Below are 21,970 nucleotides of genomic sequence, written 5' to 3' on the forward strand. Positions count from 1 at the left end.
AAATGTGTTTGTGTGTATTTAGAGCTAGAGAAGTATGTTTGGTAAATGACATGAAAACTCATTGAGTATCAAGCAACATGTCATTTTTATACTCTAGATGAAAATACTCAACAACTATGCAACACACAAAAAGCGTTCAAATTCAAAAGTGTGTGTATAAGTGTATGTGTCAGTGTTAGTATCTATTTAATAGACAACACTACAATACAACATCAACAGAAATTTTCTACGTGTACGTGTACGTGTGTTGGTTTTCTAGCTATTGGTGTTAGTTGGCACCTACTTGTACACAACTCAACACTTTTGTGTTAACAGTCCTTTTGCTTTTTGCCAGATTTGAATACTCTAATCAATGACTGAAGTTTTCTTGATCAAAAAGCTAAAATGTACACTCTTACTTGCAGTATCTAATCATCATTATAAAATGGCAGTAACTTAAAATGACTGAGAAGACTTTATTTGGTTAAAGGTTGGGAGCAAAGAAAAAAAACCATAGATTTTAAAATTTAACTTGGGCTTTAATTTTAGTAAGAATAACAGCTTTCATTCAATGTATGACTTTAGGATCTAAAAATGTGTCATACTTTTAGAAGTTAAAAGAAATTTGTTAAAAAATTTACTGTAAAACGAATCTTTTAAAATGTTTTAATTAATAATATTAAACGTAAAATTGTTTAAAATTCAAAGCATAATCTTATGAACTAAAAATATTGCATAATTTTAGGAGCAGCTTTTAAGAATTTATTAAAAATTAAAAATTTTACTAAAATTCACTAAAAGTATAAAATTTTTAAAAATTTCACTAAAACAAAATCGAAAATTTACTAAAAAATAGAAAATATTTCAAATATTTACTAAAAACAGCAAATATTTCAAAAATTTACTAAAAATAGCATAATTTTAAAAAATTCACTAAAAATAGCAAATTGTTCGAAAATTCACTAAAAATATCAAATTGTTCGAAAATTCACTAAAAATAGCAAATTTTTCGAAAATTTACTAAAAATAGCAAATTTTTCGAAAATTTACTAAAAATAGCAAATTTTTCGAAAATTTACTAAAAATAGCAAATTTTTCGAAAATTTACTAAAAATAGCAAATTTTTCGAAAATTTATTAAAAATAGCACATTTTTCGAAAAATTATTAAAAATAGCAAATTTTTCGAAAATTTACTACAAATACCAAATTTTTCGAAAATTTACTACAAATAGCAAATTTTTCGAAAATTTATTACAAATAGCAAATTTTTCGAAAATTTACTAAAAATAGCAAATTTTTGGAAAATTTACTAAAAATAGCAAATTTTTTTAAGATTTACCAAAAATAGCACATTTTTCGAAAATTTACTACAAATAGAAAATTTTAAAAAAATTTACTACAAATAGCAAATTTTTCGAAAATTTATTAAAAAAATGCAAAATTTCCCAAAAATATATTAAGCTAACTTCTTAAAAATATTAAAATCCACAGCATAACCTTAGGATCTAAAAATGCTGCATACTTTTAGGAGAAAAAAAAACAAGTTGAAAATATCTAAAAATAAAAATAGCTGAACAATTTTTTTCAAAATTTTGTACTAAAACCAAATTTTCTTGTAAATTAATAATAAACCAAAATATTAGGCGTAGTCCTTTTTCTCCTTTACATTTTGAAAAAATCCTCCTTTTTTTCTTAAATTAAAAATGTTCTTTATATTCTCAACTTTATCCTTCTTTTAAATTATTCTAGTCATGAACTCCAGCTCTTCTTTTGTTTTTTGCCTTGAGTTTTAATGTTTACTATATTGTTATTTTTTCTCGTTTTCTACTCTCTTCCTAGTTTACGTCAAAACTTATTATTAATATTATGACCTTAGTATGGGTATAGCTATCTATATGTTTTAAAGTTTGTAAATATGTATATTTGTCTATATGTATGTATTCATATTATAATCATAACCACACTGCAATTTTATCTTTCATACACAGCTGTGCATTGAACCTTAAAATAATCACAAACATAACAATAACAATTACATTGCAACTACAACTACAAATACATGTAGTACATAACAATAACAGAATACAATTTTTGTTGTTATTGGAGAATGTGAGTAAGCAGTTATTGCAAAAGTTTTGCATAAAGATGTTTTTCTGTTTTCCTTGAAATCAAACAAAAAATTTAAAATTGCCAAAGAGAGGAAGGGATATATAGAAATTTTAAAGGAAACAATTTAAAGAAAACAATTTCTAAGCAACAATACAGTACAAATTTAAAGCCTACTTTTAGGATTACAAACTATTATCTCTTAACTTGGGAGTTAATATTTGAGGAAATTATTGCTATTTTATCAAATTTCATGTATACATTTCCCAATGTGAAAGAGCTTTTTAAACTTAGCTTCCATTCATTATACACATTTTATGTTGCCTACTTTTAGAAGCCTACTTGTAGTTAGTCACAAATTACCTTTTATATATAATTTTAACCACTTATATCCTGTTCTCTTTGTTAACCTACTCCAAATTTTGTACTTATCCTTTTGTTTAAGTTATTCCTTTTATGTTTAATTTGTTTGTTTTTATTTTTTTTTTTTGAAAAGTATTCTATTTTATATATTTTGTTTTTATTGTGCTTAACAGGATTTTTTTGGTACTATTCTTATTGTAGCACTATTCTTATTGTTTGTATTTTTAATTAAAAACAATATACTTCTGTAGTGCATTACACACACACTTTTAGATACATGTACACAGAAAAAAGTATGTACTACTTTAATAACTTCAACTTGTTATACTTCATATACAGAAAAAATATTTTGTAGTGAATAGGATGCAAAGTATAATAAATAGAGTTCTATGTAAAAATGTTTTTTTTAAGGAAACAACATCAAAAAACGAGCTGTTCTAAACAATTACAAAAATAAAGTTACTATAAAAATGGGTAGAAATGTTAACAATTTCAACAGCATTTGTTATATGTATATTTTATTTAACAAAACAAATACAAAAAGGAATGTGTTGTAGAGCGAGAAAGGGCTAACATCAAAAACTAATTTTTGGAAACTAAACTAAAAATAGATATTTTTATAGATTTGAGACTAAAAATAGCAATTCTAGTTCAGTTCTAGTTCAGTTCTAGTTCAGTTCAAGTTCAGTTCTATTTCAGTTCTAGTTCAGTTCTAGTTCAGTTCTAGTTTAGTTCTAGTTCAGTTCTAGTTCTAGTTCTAGTTCTAGTTCAAGTTCAGTTCTAGTTCAGTTCTAGTTCAGTTCTAGTTCAGTTCTAGTTCAGTTCTAGTTCAGTTCTAGTTCAGTTCTAGTTCAGTTCTAGTTCAGTTCTAGTTCAGTTCTAGTTCAGTTCTAGTTCAGTTCTAGTTCAGTTCTAGTTCAGTTCTAGTTCAGTTCTAGTTCAGTTCTAGTTCAGTTCTAGTTCAGTTCTAGTTCAGTTCTAGTTCAGTTCTAGTTCAGTTCTAGTTCAGTTCTAGTTCAGTTCTAGTTCAGTTCTAGTTCAGTTCTAGTTCAGTTCTAGTTCAGTTCTAGTTCAGTTCTAGTTCAGTTCTAGTTCAGTTCTAGTTCAGTTCTAGTTCAGTTCTAGTTCAGTTCTAGTTCAGTTCTAGTTCAGTTCTAGTTCAGTTCTAGTTCAGTTCTAGTTCAGTTCTAGTTCAGTTGTAGCTCAGTTCTTGTTTAGTTCTAGTTTATGTAACAAACTATAAATTTTCTAAAAATTAACTAAAAATAGCAATTTTTTAAATTTACTATATCAAGCCCTTCGTAGCTTTTGTACTATAATTATTTCAATTTTGCATTTGTTTTTATTTTACTATATTTGATGTATTAAAAATGGTTTTATAAAAAAAATAAAATGTACTTACCCTTGCTAGCACCGTCTGGACCTCTGAGTATGGTACACTCCTCTATAGTGCCAAAGGGATTAAAAATTTGTCTAACATCCTCTTCGGTTTGTTGTTTACTCAACATGCCAACGAATAGTTTGCGATCTATATTATGCTCTGTTTATTTGTAGTAGTAGTAGTTAGAGTAGTAGTGGTTGGTAGGTTGGTGATTGGTGTTGGTACAAGTACATGGTTGGTGGTGGTACATAAGTGAGGAATAGTATATGTATATGATGAAGGAGTTTTTTTGGTTTGGTTTTGGATGATGAATTTTTTTTTTTTTGGTTTCGTTTGGTTTTGTTGGTTGGTTGATGGTTAAGAGTAGAGTTTTTTTTCAAAACAACAACGGCATACAAAAACAATAATAATTAATACAATACATGGATGGTGGGGGGAAGAGGTGAGGTATCATCATAAAAATAGAAAAAAATAAAAATAATAATAATAAATAATTTTGTAACAAATTAAAATTTTAATTTTAAAGTTTTGCATAAGGATTTGTTTAAAACCAATAATAAAGGGGAAGAATAATAATAAAAAATAACAAATTTACGGCAAATACAAAAAGTCAGCCCGCATTAACATTTATGTTTACATAACAAAGTATTAATTTAAAATATGTCATTTAAGAGAAGAAAGAGTAACAAAAACAAATTTCAATGCAGTTTTTTTTTTTAATTTGTTTAATAAAAACAACAACAAAAACGCTCAATACAAGTAACAACATTGATATTACGTTTATTATTATTAAATATTAAGTTTTTGTAAAATTGTAAAACAACAACAAAAACATGTAAAAAATTGTAATTGTATAAATAAAAACAAAATATTACAACATTGATAAAAGAAATTTTTATAGTTTTAAAGTTTAATAAATATTTGTAAAATATATTAAATGCAATTGATAAACAAATAATTGTTTTTGTTTTTAAATATTTCCATAAACAAATTTTTTTTTTGAAATTAAATTTTTAGAAAAATGTGTAAGTGTTGGAAAAAAATTTGTTTTTTTTTTTTTGTTAACAAAACGCGAGCGAGCAAAAATTTTGCATAGTTTTATAAATTATAAAAAAAAATTAAAAAGAAAATTATAGAAAATGAAATTAAGTTAAAACCAATTCAATATTTTTTTTGTTTATTTTATTTAATTGAAAATTAATTTAAAAAAATAGAGCGCCAATTGTGTTTTGTGTTTAAGTACGATTATTTTTTGAATTTTTTTATTATATAGAGACGAAATTTTGTCAGTTTATTTTTTGGTAGAGCACAAAAAAAAAGAAAAAAAGTAGAAAATAGATGGAAAAAATATTGATTTAGTAAATGTTTTGTTTCTTTTTGGGTTTTTTTTTTTTTGAAAATTAACAAATTTCTATTTAGCATTTAATGACTAAAAACAATACAGACATACAATTTAATTGAAAAAAGAACATTACACACTTAATCTAAGAGTAAAAAGTAAAAAAAGTTAAAAAAATAAATAACAAACTAAAGATGATTAACAAGAAAAGTTATTTAATTGTACGAAAAGCAAAAGAAGACTACACAAAAATTTCTGTAGCATACTTTTAGGTATTAATTAAAAATTATAATTTTCCTTAAAGCATACAAAACAAATGTTTGTTCATGTTTAGAAAATTATGGTTTCTTAGGTTTTATATTCAAATACTTTTCTTAAAACTTTTCTTGTTTAAATAAAGAAAACAAAAATGTTTTAAATAATAATAATAAAACACAGTTACACACACACCACATCACAACACAACAACAATCAAATTAAGCTTTTTTTTGTTGCTTTTAGCTAAAATGTAAACTACTAAACAATTAAGAGGTAATAAAAACTGTTTTCTTTTTTTTTATTATTGAAATGAGTAAAAATGTGTTGAGTTAAGAACTTTTAGTAAAAATTGTAAAATGTTGAGAAAAAAACTGTTTAATTTTAACATTATAAATGTATAATTTTTCCAAAAAAATTTGCAATTTGAAAAATGTTTAACATAAAGAACGTATCAGACTATGCCACTATAGTAACCATTAACATTTCTTAACTTTAAGCTATATTTATGTTAACCCCTGAATGTCCTTTTTCGCACATATCTTCAAAAATTTAAATATTTGCATATTTTTCTTTTAAAAATTTTATATTTGTCTTCAAACTTAAGATTTCTAAACACAAAAATTAAAAAAAACTTTTAAAAACATTTTTTCCAAGTTTTCTTAAAACTTTTTATATAAAATTTTGTTTTTTTTCTATCATACAGTTAGCATTAATCCCTTAATATTGCTAATCAAAAGAAATTTTTCATTTAACACAAATATTTTCATAGTCCGCCATATATCCTTTTTTTCAATATATTAAAATTTAATTAAATTCTTAAAATTTCCTTTCCTCTTAAAGAAATATTTTAAGTTTTTTACTTTAAAACCAAAAAAAAATTTAATTTTTTATAAAATTTAAAAATGTTCTTAAGTAATATTTTAAAATTTGTCAAAAACTTTATTAAAAAGAACTTATTTTTTAGGTCTTAAAAAGGATTTACCACAACTTTTAATATTATACAAATCTTTTTCTTGTTCTCCATATATTCTTTTTTTAAATATATTAAAATATTAGTTATTTTTATTCAATTCCTTTCATTTGTAAGCAATATTTTAAGTTCAACAGAAAAAAAATTATTTTTGTATAAAATTTAAAAAATTTCTTAATATTTTTTTTTTTAAATTTTTCAAACATTTTATTTAAAATGAACGTATAATTTAAAGCAGATTTTGCAGACATAACAAGTTTTGAAATATTACAACTAATTCTCCTGCTCGCCATATATCCTTTTTTCAAAAATTATAAAATTTTTTAAAAATTTCCACAAATTTTTATGATTTTAATGAAATAATAATAGATTTTTGTAAAATTTAATTTTAAAAATTATTATTTCTTATAATTGTTAACAAAATTATCACTTCTTACGAATAAAACAAAGTGTCTTCATTAAATATTTCCTACCACATTAACTCCTATCTTTCAACTGTTTTAATACTTCACATATCCTTACACTTTTCTTAAAAAACTTTCCACTATTTTCTATCAAATTGTTAAGTTTAATTTAGGAAAATTGATTTTCTTGTCTGTTAGCTATAACAAAAAAAAAAAAAACAAAAAATACAAAAATTGTTTCCACTACATTATTGTGATATTTTCTTTACATTTGTCAGTCATTAAATGGCAATTTACATGTCAATGCTTACAGCAACAAACACAGTAAATGTCAGAAAACAAGTTGCTGTTGTTACAAGTTTAACCAGAGTCAGGGGTTAGAAAAAATTGTTAGTTAAATTTTTGTTATTTTCTTTTTTTTATACTATTTATTTAAAATACAATTACTTGTCTGGCATTTTTTCTAGATTATTATTTTCTTGCTAAAAAAAATAAAAAAAAAACTATACAATTAGTAAACTGTCTGTCTTTTGTTAACTCATGTTTTCTCTTGTGCTGCTGTTTCTTATCATATATTTTTTCCGCCTTTATAGACATTTTACTGCTGGGTTTTATATTTTTTAAAGCAAAAGTCATGTTTTATATTTTTCTAGGTTCTGTCTGTTTCGCTGCTTTTTTTAAATAACCTGTAATTTTATGTGGTTAACAATTTCAATTTTACCCTAGAGTCAGTCATTTTTTCTGTTTTGTTTTACTCACTACATATGTAGACAATATTTTTTAACCCAACGAACATAATTTACAATATTTTAATTCAGAACTGAACTAGCACTAGAACTGAACTAGAACTGAACTGAACTAGCACTAGAACTGAACTAGAACTGAACTAGAACTGACTAGAACTAGAACTGAACTAGAACTGAACTGAACTGAACTAGAACTAGAACTGAACTAGAACTGAACTAGAACTGAACTAGAACTGAACTAGAACTGAACTAGAACTGAACTAGAACTGAACTAGAACTGAACTAGAACTGAACTAGAACTGAACTAGAACTGAACTAGAACTGAACTAGAACTGAACTAGAACTGAACTAGAACTGAACTAGAACTGAACTAGAACTGAACTAGAACTGAACTAGAACTGAACTAGAACTGAACTAGAACTGAACTAGAACTGAACTAGAACTGAACTAGAACTGAACTAGAACTGAACTAGAACTGAACTAGAACTGAACTAGAACTGAACTAGAACTGAACTAGAACTGAACTAGAACTGAACTAGAACTGAACTAGAACTGAACTAGAACTGAACTAGAACTGAACTAGAACTGAACTAGAACTGAACTAGAACTGAACTAGAACTGAACTAGAACTGAACTAGAACTGAACTAGAACTGAACTGAACTAGAACTGAACTAGAACTGAACTAGAACTGAACTAGAACTGAACTAGAACTGAACTAGAACTGAACTAGAACTGAACTAGAACTGAACTAGAACTGAACTAGAACTGAACTAGAACTGAACTAGAACTGAACTAGAACTGAACTAGAACTGAACTAGAACTGAACTAGAACTGAACTAGAACTGAACTAGAATGACTAGAACTGAACTAGAACTGAACTAGAACTGAACTAGAACTGAACTAGAACTGAACTAGAACTGAACTAGAACTGAACTAGAACTGAACTAGAACTGAACTAGAACTGAACTAGAACTGAACTAGAACTGAACTAGAACTGAACTAGAACTGAACTAGAACTGAACTAGAACTGAACTAGAACTGAACTACTGAACTAGAACTGAACTAGAACTGAACTAGAACTGAACTAGAACTGAACTAGAACTGAACTAGAATGAACTAGAACTGAACTAGAACTGAACTAGAACTGAACTAGAACTGAACTAGAACTGAACTAGAACTGAACTAGAACTGAACTAGAACTGAACTAGAACTGAACTAGAACTGAACTAGAACTGAACTAGAACTGAACTAGAACTGAACTAGAACTGAACTAGAACTGAACTAGAACTGAACTAGAACTGAACTAGAATGACTAGAACTGAACTAGAACTGAACTAGAACTGACTAGAACTGAACTAGAACTGAACTAGAACTGAACTAGAACTGAACTAGAACTGAACTAGAACTGAACTAGAACTGAACTAGAACTGAACTAGAACTGAACTAGAACTGAACTAGAACTGAACTAGAACTGAACTAGAACTGAACTAGAACTGAACTAGAACTGAACTAGAAACTGAACTAGACTGAACTAGAACTGAACTAGAACTGACTAGAACTGAACTAGAACTGAACTAGAACTGAACTAGAACTGAACTAGAACTGAACTAGAACTGAACTAGAACTGAACTAGAACTGAACTAGAACTGAACTAGAACTGAACTAGAACTGAACTAGAACTGAACTAGAACTGAACTAGAACTGAACTAGAACTGAACTAGAACTGAACTAGAACTGAACTAGAACTGAACTAGAACTGAACTAGAACTGAACTAGAACTGAACTAGAACTGAACTAGAAATGAACTAGAACTGAACTAGAACTAAACTAGAACTGAAATAGAAATTAACTAAAACTAAACTGAAACCGGACTATTTACAGAATCCTTTAGAAAAATTGTTGAGAAAGCTAGTATTCTCAAACCTTTATCAAAATTTTAACATTTAGTACAGATTTTGCTGTCCATATTGTTTGCTGGGTTAGTTTTTGAATATACAGTTGAAATTGTTTTAACCACCAGCATCCTATTTGTAATGTAACTAAAGCTTGTTTTCGTTTTGGTTTCCTACAAGTGGGACAGGATGAGAGAGGTGATGGCGCTGTTATACTACATGTGAAAACTAAAAAGACATCATAGCGTTAATGACTTCTTTTTGGCGTGGCCCTGGACTAAAGCACAGCTGGAGCAAAGGAAGGCAGTTAAACATGCAATTATTATCCTTATAACGTTTATGTTATAAAACAACAACAACAACAACGAAAAAAGAAAGAAAAAACCAACAGTTGAGAAAAAGAGCATAAACAAAAATAAGTCTAGGTAAAAAGGGGCCACAAACGAAGCCACTTTAGTTGTCTATATGAGCCTAATGGTCTTTAATATGTTCATTCAGTTTTATTGTTTTGCTATATGATGGCATAGTCGTCGTCATCAGCATCATCGTCATGGCAATTTTTAACAACTGACAAAAATTTGCCAGTCCTTTTTGGAATGTGATTTTTTTTCCTTTGCTATTTTAATAGTTCTTGGGTATCTTCATATACCCCAAACAGCCTTAAGCTTATCTTTGTGTATTTTTATTTAAACGTTAAGGTTTTGTATGGTAATTGTAGAAAATTGTTGTATGGAGACCTGAAACTACATGTGTCTAACTAACAATCCTGTGTATTGTCATTATAAGCAGGCTCTGGCCACGTATTGTATGGCACTTAACTCTTAACTTTCCTTTTGAACTTTCTAGTGCACATAGGTGCACAAGTCACATGTGCGCCCGTTATAGTCAAGAAAACGTGCTTTACATTTTTATTATTGTTTTCAACTTATTGTGCAAAAGTCCTTTTTTTTTGCTCCTGAACATTTTGGCCAGCCTTAATTTGTTCTTTGGGAGGTCGAGCTTTTGTTTATAAATATTTAGTTGAGGGTGTTTTGATAAAGAGTTTTGATTTGGTTTTTTAAACAGTTAAGGTGTTGTAGTTGCATTTAAATGTCTTTGTTGCTATTTATATTAATAGCCTTTATTGTCCTTAAGGATGTTTAGTTAGATTTCCTTTTTGTAAAAGTTTTCTTACTTAGCTTATCTTTCGACTGTTTCTTTGTCTTTACTATACTTTACTTTATTTATAGTTTGCAGTTGTGTGCCTTTCTTTCTACAATTGACAATTATCTAACCAATTTACGTTTGGCTGTAAAGGTCTTAACTCCTTTAGGTAACCATATGTTGTCCTTATATCACTATATTATATTTCCTTTATTTCTTATTTGTTTCCTTTCGTTTCTATCCATTTTATTTAGTTGTATAATGGTTTTATTTGTTACAACACAAATAAATTCCTATTTCATAACCTTTTGTGACCATAAGGCTAAGTATTGAATTTGTTGGGTAAAACTTTAGTAGATTATTATAGATATAATAGTGTTGTTTCATAAGTGAAAAAGAGGAGTGATGGTTTGTTATTTATGGAAGGGATTTATGAAGAGAAATGGAATATAAATAAATAATACAGGTAATAAAATTAAGAGACTAGTCAAATAAATTTTAGTAACAATTTTTTAAATTTAAAGGATTCGCTCTTCCGTGATTAGGATTTGCAGTTTCTTAATATATCAAAGCATACAGAAATTAAATTAACTTCAAAAATACAACTGAACTAGAATTGAACTAGAACGGAACTAGAACTGAACTAGAACTGAACTAGAACTGAACTAGAACTGAACTAGAACTGAACTAGAACTGAACTAGAAACTGAACTAGAACTGAACTAGAACTGAACTAGAACTGAACTAGAACTGAACTAGAACTGAACTAGAACTGAACTAGAACTGAACTAGAACTGAACTAGAACTGAACTAGAACTGAACTAGAACTGAACTAGAACTGAACTAGAACTGAACTAGAACTGAACTAGAACTGAACTAGAACTGAACTAGAACTGAACTAGAACTGAACTAGAACTGAACTAGAACTGAACTAGAACTGAACTAGAACTGAACTAGAACTAGAACTGAACTAGAACTGAACTAGAACTGAACTAGAACTGAACTAGAACTGAACTAGAACTGAACTAGAAACTGAACTAGAACTGAACTAGAACTGAACTAGAACTGAACTAGAACTGAACTAGAACTGAACTAGAACTGAACTAGAACTGACTAGAACTGAACTAGAACTGAACTAGAACTGAACTAGAACTGAACTAGAACTGAACTAGAACTGAACTAGAACTGAACTAGAACTGAACTAGAACTGAACTAGAACTGAACTAGAACTGAACTAGAACTGAACTAGAACTGAACTAGAACTGAACTAGAACTGAAACTAGAACTGAACTAGAACTGAACTAGAACTGAACTAGAAACTGAACTAGAACTGAACTAGAACTGAACTAGAACTGAACTAGAACTGAACTAGAACTGAACTAGAACTGAACTAGAACTGAACTAGAACTGAACTAGAACTGAACTAGAACTGAACTAGAACTGAACTAGAACTGAACTAGAACTGAACTAGATCTGAACTAGAACTGAACTAGAACTGAACTAGAACTGAACTAGAACTGAATTAGAACTGAACTAGAACTGAACTAGAACTGAACTAGAACTGAACTAGAACTGAACTAGAACTGAACTAGAACTGAACTAGAACTGAACTAGAACTGAACTAGAACTAGAACTGAACTGGTAAGAATTTTTTTAAGACTCTGATATCATCATAGTTTTGTACAATTCCTTAAATTTTAATAAAATGTTTCAAAACATAATTTATTCTTAAATTGATTTCATTATTATGTAAATAAAATATCTCTATTTTATAAACAATCTCATCAAAAGTCAAACATTTAATTAATAATTATAATAATTTAATGTTTAAATTAAAGCAAATCTATTAAGAAAAAAATCTTAAATTCTTACCCAACCAATAGATCTTTCCTTTGCACTTTGTAAATAGTATTAACATAAATATTTCCCTTGTAAAACTCTTTAGTAAAAACATAAATAATTAAAACTCAAATTACTTTACACGTTAAATTCACATTTTAAATAATATTCTGTAGATAGTAGAAGAAAGGATAATAATGAATGAATAATTTAATAGAAATCATTTTTATGGTTAAGTGTATGTTTGTAAGTGTGCTTGTGCTTGTGTGTGTGTGTAAAACTGTAATTGTAAGTGTTCGTGCAAGTGTGTATTTTAAGTTATATGTATACCTGTGGCATTTCAAAATTTTAAGTTTTTCTTTATGTTTGTTCTAATGAAAATTTAATTACAAATGTTATTTTGTGGTTGATTAATTGAAATGAGGTTTCTTTAATATTAAATGAAATATGGGAATCAGTTGAGTGTGATTGCTAAAGAGTGTGAGTTGTTTTTGTGTTGAAATAAAATGATAGATATAGTTAAATGTAGATAGTTAGTTTATATGGAAATTGCGTGTTGTATACAAAAAAAGGAGACTTCTGTTGGTTGTCGTCGTTGATTTTATTATTATTATTTTATAACATTTGTGTATATGTATTGGTTATGGCCAGTATTTCTGTTGTCTGTGTGTATATATTTTAGATTTACGTGTATTTTAGTATTTTCAGTTTTATGTACTTCAATTTGTTTAATTAATTAGAAAATGTTTTCAATAGTTGGTTTATCTTGTTCTCTTATGCAGGGCATTACAAAAATTGAAGTATAAAATCTAAGGTTTTGCTGTTGGAATAAAAACCTAAACATTTGTGGGTTTTTCCCCCTTTTATATACTAATTAGTTTAATTAGACATGATTTTCTAAAGCTAAACGGTGGGCTTTATGAGTAAAGGTAGTTATTTTCTGTGTTTGGCTAAAGTTTGTTATAAATTAAGCCCTAAAGTAGGCAGTTGTTTCTGTGTAATGTCAAGGAACTTAGCAGTCCCAAATGTAGGCAATTCTGTTTACTATAGTCATATAAAATTGGTAATACAAAAAGTCATATAAATAAATTAATGAAAGTTAATTGGATTAGAATTTTCTGAGAAATTATAATTGAATTGCAGAATTATAATTTTTTGCCGGATTTTTTTCACCAAAAATACTATTTTCATTTGAACATGCAGACATTAAATTAAAGAAAACTTTAAGTATAAACTAAATAATGTATTTTTTTCACAATCTATATAAAATTATGCCTTAAATTAGGCAACACTTATCTAACCCTTATAGTATGCCTTACTCTTTTCCCTTGCAATTGTATGTTTATTTATTACACTTCATAAATTGAATTGTTATGTTCATTGCCTTTTATTTTTTTCAATTCCTTATTCTTAATAATTTGAACTCATAATAAAAATACTTTTCAATTTCCCAGTCTTATGATATGCATTTAGTTTCATTTTATTATTGCCTACAATTTAGCTAAAATAGCAGCAGTTCACAAAGAAAAAAATAAACTGTTTTGTCATTTCATAACCTTCACAAAATTGACTCCTTCTTAGAGAAAACGAAGAAAATACGTGAATTCATAGTTGACATTTCAAAGATGCTAAAGCACAACGAGAGACACTGCAAAGACACAGACGCCAAGCAATTCAGAAAGACAATGTTTAAGTCTCTAAGAAGGGCGAGGTGGAAAAAAAACTTAAAATTATCCTTTACTTATAACGAATGAGCTTCATTTTCTTATTATTCCCCTAAGGGAGGTAAGAAAATGAAGCAGCAAGGAGAGCATAGAACATGTCTGTCTATGAATGAATGAGTTTAAGTAAAAACAATTGCGGTACTTTAAGACACAATTGTCAAAAGTTCAAACAAAACTTCTCTACAATTGTGCTTCCCCTACGCCCTATAACTGAAGGCAATGAGGTGGTGCCTCTTACTAAAGTGTGGTAAATTTTAGAGTGTTGTTGTACTATATATGAGTTGTGATAAATTCCCTGACACCATAACACCAACGCCGCTGCTCTAGACTAGCTGTTGTTGTCATTTTAAATAATTTTTCTGTTTTATTTGTATGACTGTTGTCTTTTTTTATTTTATGATTATTTTTGTTAAAAACATTTAAAGAAAAGCAGTTGCCACAGTTAGAGACAAACACTCTTTGTAGCGTACAAATAATCCTTGGGGTCCTGTTTTTATTATGGTGTGTGTATGTTCAGTGGGGGTAATAACAACAAAGTATTTGCAATGAAAGTATTTGACATTTGTCAGCGCATTTCTGTGTTTAAATAAGCTCAAGTGGCTGTCAGTAATATTACACAAGATGAGTCTTATGCCAGCAGCCCCTCTATATGTAGTGTTTGACTGTTGGGTTAAAGTGTCTATAGCTGGGTTTTGTTTTGTGCCGTTTTAAAGTTAAAGGGTTAAGTAAATTAGTTATTAGTCTTGTAAATAGGCCTGCTTAGTCTTAAGCATTCTTAGTTTATTTTCATTTTGTTTTTTAACTCAAACTACAGCTAATTGTTAATTAGTGTCAGCATCAGTTATTCCCTTTTAACTATACTAAAAATGTATAGTATATTTTAAGGCTGTTAAGAGTATTGTATTGTTGTGTATTTACCAGAATTGTTTGCAAAACATTACCACGTTAAGCAGGAAATAAATACAACAACAAATATAAAAATTTTAATGTTTATAAAATATTTAAAAGTTCTTGTTGGTTTTTATTCTTCTTCTCTAAAAGTCTTAAGATATATATATATTTTTTTCTTAGTTTTATTTGCTTTTTTATAAAAGTCTTATGTAAGTTTGTGGGGTTTTCATGGCCGGAAACCAAGCGTCAAAAGTTTTCTTATGCCTTATGGAATTGAAGTGTTAATTAATATTGAAAAGGATAAAAGTTTTTTGACTTTCATTCTTTACTGTGTATACTTTCCCCCTCCCCTTACAGGTCTCTGTCTTTCTATCTCTTACTCAACAAAGCAAATTAAAAAGGTTTTAGGCGTCTTAAATAGTAAAGTAAGAAAAAATTTATTAAAAAAAGGAATATCTTCACATGTTTGCAAAAGTAACCGAATATTAAAATTAAAAAAAAGGGGTAATAGATTTTTTTACTTACACTCTAAAAAAAAGGTAATTATCCTTTATCAAAGTATAAGAAAAATTTAAGTTTTTTCTTTATTAAATTAAAATCTATTGTTAATATCCCTTTTCTTAAACATAAAAGGTCAATGGGTTTTAGGTATCTGCACTTTTTGTTAACGCCAACTCACGGTAATGGAGAAAAAGTGCTGAAGGAAAAATTACATTGTCGATATTATATAGATGCATAAGTAACGTCTAGTCAGGGATAATGTTAATGGTTAAAGCGTGATGATTATATTTTTTATATTTATAAGAATATATTTTTAGATTCAAGGTAAAAGGTGTGATTACATTCTAAAGGGGAAGGTAAAAATTGCTTTAAAAACCATTTAAACATTAATAAACAAGATCGAAACAAAAGTGAAGTACGTCACGACACAGGTTGAACTAGAACTGAATTATAACTGAACTAGAACTGAACTAGAACTGAACTAGAACTGAACTAGAACTAGAACTGAACTAGAACTGAACTAGAACTGAACTAGAACTGAACTAGAACTGAACTAGAACTGAACTAGAACTGAACTAGAACTGAAACTAGAACTGAACTAGAACTGAACTAGAACTGAACTAGAACTGAACTAGAACTGAACTAGAACTGAACTAGAACTGAACTAGAACTGAACTAGAACTAGAACTGAACTAGAACTGAACTAGAACTGAACTAGAACTGAACTAGAACTGAACTAGAACTGAACTAGAACTGAACTAGAATGAACTAGAACTGAACTAGAACTGAACTAGAACTGAACTAGAACTGAACTAGAACTGAACTAGAACTGAACTAGAACTGAACTAGAACTGAACTAGAACTGAACTAGAACTGAACTAGAACTGAACTAGAACTGAACTAGAACTGAACTAGAACTGAACTAGAACTGAACTAGAACTGAACTAGAACTGAACTAGAACTGAACTAGAACTGAACTAGAACTGAACTAGAACTGAACTAGAACTGAACTAGAACTGAACTAGAACTGAACTAGAACTGAACTAGAACTGAACTAGAACTGAACTAGAACTGAACTAGAACTGAACTAGAACTGAACTAGAACTGAACTAGAACTGAACTAGAACTGAACTAGAACTGAACTAGAACTGAACTAGAACTGAACTAGAACTGAACTAGAACTGAACTAGAACTGAACTAGAACTAGAACTAGAACTGAACTAGAACTGAACTAGAACTGAACTAGAACTGAACTAGAACTGAAATAGAACTGAACTAGAACTGAACTAAAACTGAACTAGAACTGAATTAGAACAGATCTAGTTTAAATTTATCATAGTAAAGACATTAAATATTTAAGAAAAGAATGTATAAGAGAATTCTGCAAAGCTAAGATTTTTTAAAAAATTTGAATGAAATTATAAAATTTTACTGACATTATAATTTTTAAGATATATGACAAAGTTTAAAAATGATATAAGAAAAATTCCTTAGAATCGTATTACTTCAACAAATTTCGAACTAATTCTTATAGCTAAAGTAAAATTACAAATAGTAAGCTACTTTGCTAAAGTCTACAAAAAAGGATATATGAAAAAATTCTTCAAAAAATTAGTTAAATAAAATTTCTTTAAATATTTAGAAAGCTTACACAAACCTACTTATCGTAAGCTAAATAAACACTTAATTTTTTTATGCTTGAAAATTTTTTAGTTTTTTTCTTAATTAACAAAATTGCTTACGTTTTGTGTTTTGTTTAAGTTACTTTAGAAACTTTGAATACCGCACTCTGCTATAGTTATATATTGATATCTTTTCAATGGTAGCTGTAGTTGTTGTTTGGTAGTAGTTTATAATCCTTGTAGTAGTTTTAGTTAAGTTGCAGTAGATTTTTTCTTTAAAATTAATTAAGATCCCTGTAGTATTATTGTTACTTTTTTCTTTTTAATAAGTTATATAGTTAAATCACAAAAGTTACTTTGGCTTAATTTTAAATAATTGAACTTTGTTGTCGGTTTCTTTGGTTTTTTGTAATTTTAAACGAAAAAAAGCTCCTGCTACATTAGGCACCTTTACTTAAAGAAATTTAACTATTTACAGTTTTAACTTAATTTTACAAAAATGGTCGTTTTAAAAACTTTGGTACCTTAAGTTATGCGAGTTTTTTATTATAAAAATTGTATTTAATGTTTTTTTTTAATTTTTATTAAAATATTTTTAAAGTTGTTGCTATTTTTCAGCTGTGGTCATGTGCATCCTGTGCGCAGCCTGAGTTTGCACTTTTTCTTTTATAGTTTTTTTTTACTATTATTTTATTTACGTATTTGTTTGCGTTCGAGTTTTTTTCAGTTCGTTTTTTTAAATATTTATTTTGGTTGCGTTACATATCATTTAATTTCATTTCATTGACATTGTGTGTGTGTGTAAAGTAGAATTTGCTCTTTATATAACCTTGCATATGCCAGCAGTTATAGCTGTAGCTGTATGTGTTTTCATACTAGCAGCAGTGTTTTTGTAGCAGCGGCAGTTCAAAGTTGACACAGCATCGTCATCATCATTTAAGCTGCACGTTTTTTTACGGTCTGTAAAAGTACAGAGAATTGGTAAAAAAGAAAGATTTTGTTAAATATCAATTTCAATTTTTTTTTGTATTTTTGGTTTAATACTGTTCATTGAGACATGTAGTAGTAGTAGTATAGAGAGGAATACAAGTATAAAAATTCAAATTACTACACAGCAAACTGCACGAAAAACACACATTTAAAAAAGTTTGTAAATTGTTTTTTATTTAATTTTTTTATTATGATTATTCTTTTTATTTAAATTATTCTTTGGTTTATTTATTTGGGTGAGAGCACACAACACTGAAATAAAATAAATTTTTTTAACAACAAAATTTTGCTTTTTAATAAATTTGTTAAACAAATTTTTCAACATTTTTTTTTTTGTACGTTAACTGTTTTTTTAGCCAATAGTAACAACAATTTGTGGTAGATAATATTTTTGTTTAAAAAAATATATATGTAAATGTATAAGTATTACGCACAACATCGAAAAGTAACAACAACATTTAAAAATAAATTAATTACTCTATTATTTATGGTTTTATTTTTATATATAAATATGTATGTATTTATGAATTTAAATATATAGAACACAACTGAATACATAATCACCGTAAGCACCAAAGTTTATAAATTGTTGAACAATAAATTATTAGAATAAATATATTTTTGTTTTTGTATGTATCAATAATGTAACAAATACAACATTTATAAATTAAAACATAAAGTTGGTAATAAAGCTACAAAAAACACATTTTTTGTTCAAAAAAGTTAATTATTACACACATTTCAAAATATATATGTAAATGTTTAAGAAAATATGTCAATTTAATTATAAATACTTCTTAAATATCTACTATTATCTAAACTCTGAATTAGATTTCTTGAAATCAACTAGAATTGAACTAGAATTGAACTAGAACTGAACTAGAACTGAACTAGAACTGAACTAGAACTGAACTGAACTAGAACTGAACTAGAACTGAACTAGAACTGAACTAGAACTGAACTAGAACTGAACCAGAACTGAACTAGAACTGAACTAGAACTGAACTAGAACTGAACTAGAACTGAACTAGAACTGAATTAGAATTGAACTAGAATTGAACTAGAACTGAACTAGAACTGAACTAGAACTGATCTAGAACTGAACTAGAACTGAACTAGACCTGAACTAGAACTGAACTAGAACTGAACTAGAACTGAACTAGAACTGAACTAGAACTGAACTAGAACTGAAGTAGAACTGAACTTGAACTGAACTAGTACTGAACAAGAACTGAAATAGAACTGAACTAGAACTGAACTAGAACTAAACTAGAACTGAACTAGAACTGAACTAGAACTGAACTAGAACTGAACTAGAACTGAACTAGAACTGAACTAGAACTGAAGTAGAACTGAACTTGAACTGAACTAGTACTGAACAAGAACTGAACTAGAACTGAACTAGAACTGAACTAGAACTGAACTAGAACTGAACTAGAACTGAACTAGAACTGAACTAAAACTGAACTAGAACTGAACTAGAACTGAACTAGAACTGAACTAGAACTGAACTAGAACTGAAAAATTCATCATTTCCTTAAACACTAATTATCAAATAAAGAATATATAACCAACATCCGTATTTCCTTAAATAATTAAAAAAATTATAACAATTTTCCTAAAAGCCCACAAAATCACAAATTGTTACATAATTTGATTTTTAACATCAAGTCTATTTTGTGTGAAATTTGCAATTGAAATGAAAATAAAAAAAAAAACCGTTGAATGTATTTCAACAAAATAATATTGATTAGTACTTTGTTAAAGTACAAACCTTACAAATTAAATTTCTTGTTCCTCTTCTTTTTTCTAAATTTAATTATTTCTTTACAATGTATTCGACTTTTTTGTGCTTAATTTTGTGTACGCTGCCTTCGTTTACCCTCAAAAACCTCAACCCTTATAGTTCGGTTGGGTTTTACATTAAATGTTAAAGTCTTAACACTTGTCATTCACATTACGTGCTTCACTTCATTTGCGCTTTGTGCGCCTTTCATTTAGCCAACATACATATATTCTCTTTCTACATGGGAATGTAAGTATGTATACGAGAGTGTTAGTAAATGAATACCCTCACCGTTCTTCCTTCTTGTTGTATAAATTTTAATTTAATTTTTGCGGTTTATATGTATGTACGAGTTCGAGTGTGTGGATTTTTTATTCTGTTAGTTCAGCGCAATTAATTGAACTTTGCAGCTTAATATTGATGTTAAAGAAGCCCTGTGTTTTATTATTTTCTATTTTTTTTTTTCATCAGTTTCTGTTTTAGAAATTTTCCCTCCCGTTGTTTCCATACGCTTTATATTCCTCGCTTTATGGTGTTTTTCATTAAGACAAATACATACACATTGAGAAACTCTCACACATACATACATATTCTCTAATAACAATTGACATGCTTTTGCCTTGAGTTCAGCTCAGTTGAGTTGTGGTTCTTTTCTCTATGTTACGTTGAACTATTGGCATGTTATTTAAGTTATATTGTTTTCTTGTACTCATCTACGTGGCTAGGTTGAGAAATTTCCTAAACAAAACTAGAACAGAACTAGAACAGAACTAGAACAAAACTAGAACATAACTAGAACAGAACTAGAACAGAACTACAACAGACCTAGAACAGAACTAGAACAAAACTAGAACAGAACTAGAACAGAACTAGAACAGAACTAGAACAGAACTAGAACAGAACTAGAACAGAACTAGAACAGAACTAGAACAGAACTAGAACAGAACTAGAACAGAACTAGAACAGAACTAGAACAGAACTAGAACAGAACTAGAACAGAACTAGAACAGAACTTGAACAGAACTAGAACTAGAACAGAACTAGAACAGAACTAGAACAGAACTAGAACAGAACTAGAACAGAACTAGAACAGAACTAGGACAGAACTAGAACAGAACTAGAACAGAACTAGAACAGAAACTAGAACAGAACTAGAACAGAACTAGAACAGAACTAGAACAGAACTAGAACAGAACTAGAACAGAACTAGAACAGAACTAGAACAGAACTAGAACAGAACTAGAACAGAACTAGAACAGAACTAGAACAGAACTAGAACAGAACTAGAACTAGAACAGAACAGAACTAGAAACAGAACTAGAACAGAACTAGAACTAGAACTAGAACAGAACTAGAACAGAACTAGAACAGAACTAGAACAGAACTAGAACAGAACTAGAACAGAACTAGAACAGAACTAGAACAGAACTAGAACAGAACTAGAACAGAACTAGAACAGAACTAGAACAGAACTAGAACAGAACTAGAACAGAACTAGAACTAGAACAGAACTAGAACAGAACTAGAACTAGAACAGAACTAGAACAGAACTAGAACAGAACTAGAACAGAACTAGAACAGAACTAGAACAGAACTAGAACAGAACTAGAACAGAACTAGAACAGAACTAGAACAGAACTAGAACAGAACTAGAACAGAACTAGAACAGAACTAAAACAGACCTAGAACAGAACTAGAACAGAACTAGAACGAACTAGAACAGAACTAGAACAGAACTAGAACAGAACTAGAACAGAACTAGAACAGAACTAGAAACAGAACTAGAACAGAACTAGAACAGAACTAGAACAGAACTAGAACAGAACTAGAACAGAACTAGAACAGAACTAGAACAGAACTAGAACAGAACTAGAACAGAACTAGAACAGAACTAGAACAGAACTAGAACAGAACTAGAACTAGAACAGAACTAGAACAGAACTAGAACAGAACTAGAACAGAACTAGAACAGAACTAGAATAGAACTAGAACAGAACTAGAACAGAACTTAAGTAAAATAGGAAGACTTTTCAAA

General features: G+C 28.3%; 1 protein-coding gene across 8 annotated transcripts in view; it reads right to left on the reverse strand.

Moving 5' to 3' along the window:
* LOC119607693 (CUGBP Elav-like family member 4) overlaps positions 1-18,133 on the reverse strand; it is a 169,546-nt gene extending 151,413 nt beyond the window's left edge. For 7 of the 8 annotated variants that reach the window (XM_037961764.1, XM_037961762.1, XM_037961759.1 and 4 more), the window contains exons 1-2: positions 17,280-18,133; positions 3,852-3,989 (exon numbers count right to left, since the gene is read on the reverse strand). In XM_037961764.1, the coding sequence (XP_037817692.1) occupies positions 3,852-3,957 (106 nt within the window). In that variant the 5' untranslated portion in view covers positions 3,958-3,989; positions 17,280-18,133. The remainder of the gene's footprint in view (positions 1-3,851; positions 3,990-17,279) is intronic. The other variant, XM_037961766.1, reaches the window with a different exon arrangement.
* Positions 18,134-21,970: the final 3,837 nt, after the last annotated feature.

The sequence above is a fragment of the Lucilia sericata genome, unplaced genomic scaffold (genome assembly GCF_015586225.1).
Source record: "Lucilia sericata isolate MDLA Ls3-8-SP2 unplaced genomic scaffold, ASM1558622v1 Contig000731F_arrow, whole genome shotgun sequence".
In the NCBI taxonomy this organism is placed as follows: Eukaryota; Metazoa; Arthropoda; class Insecta; order Diptera; family Calliphoridae; genus Lucilia; species Lucilia sericata.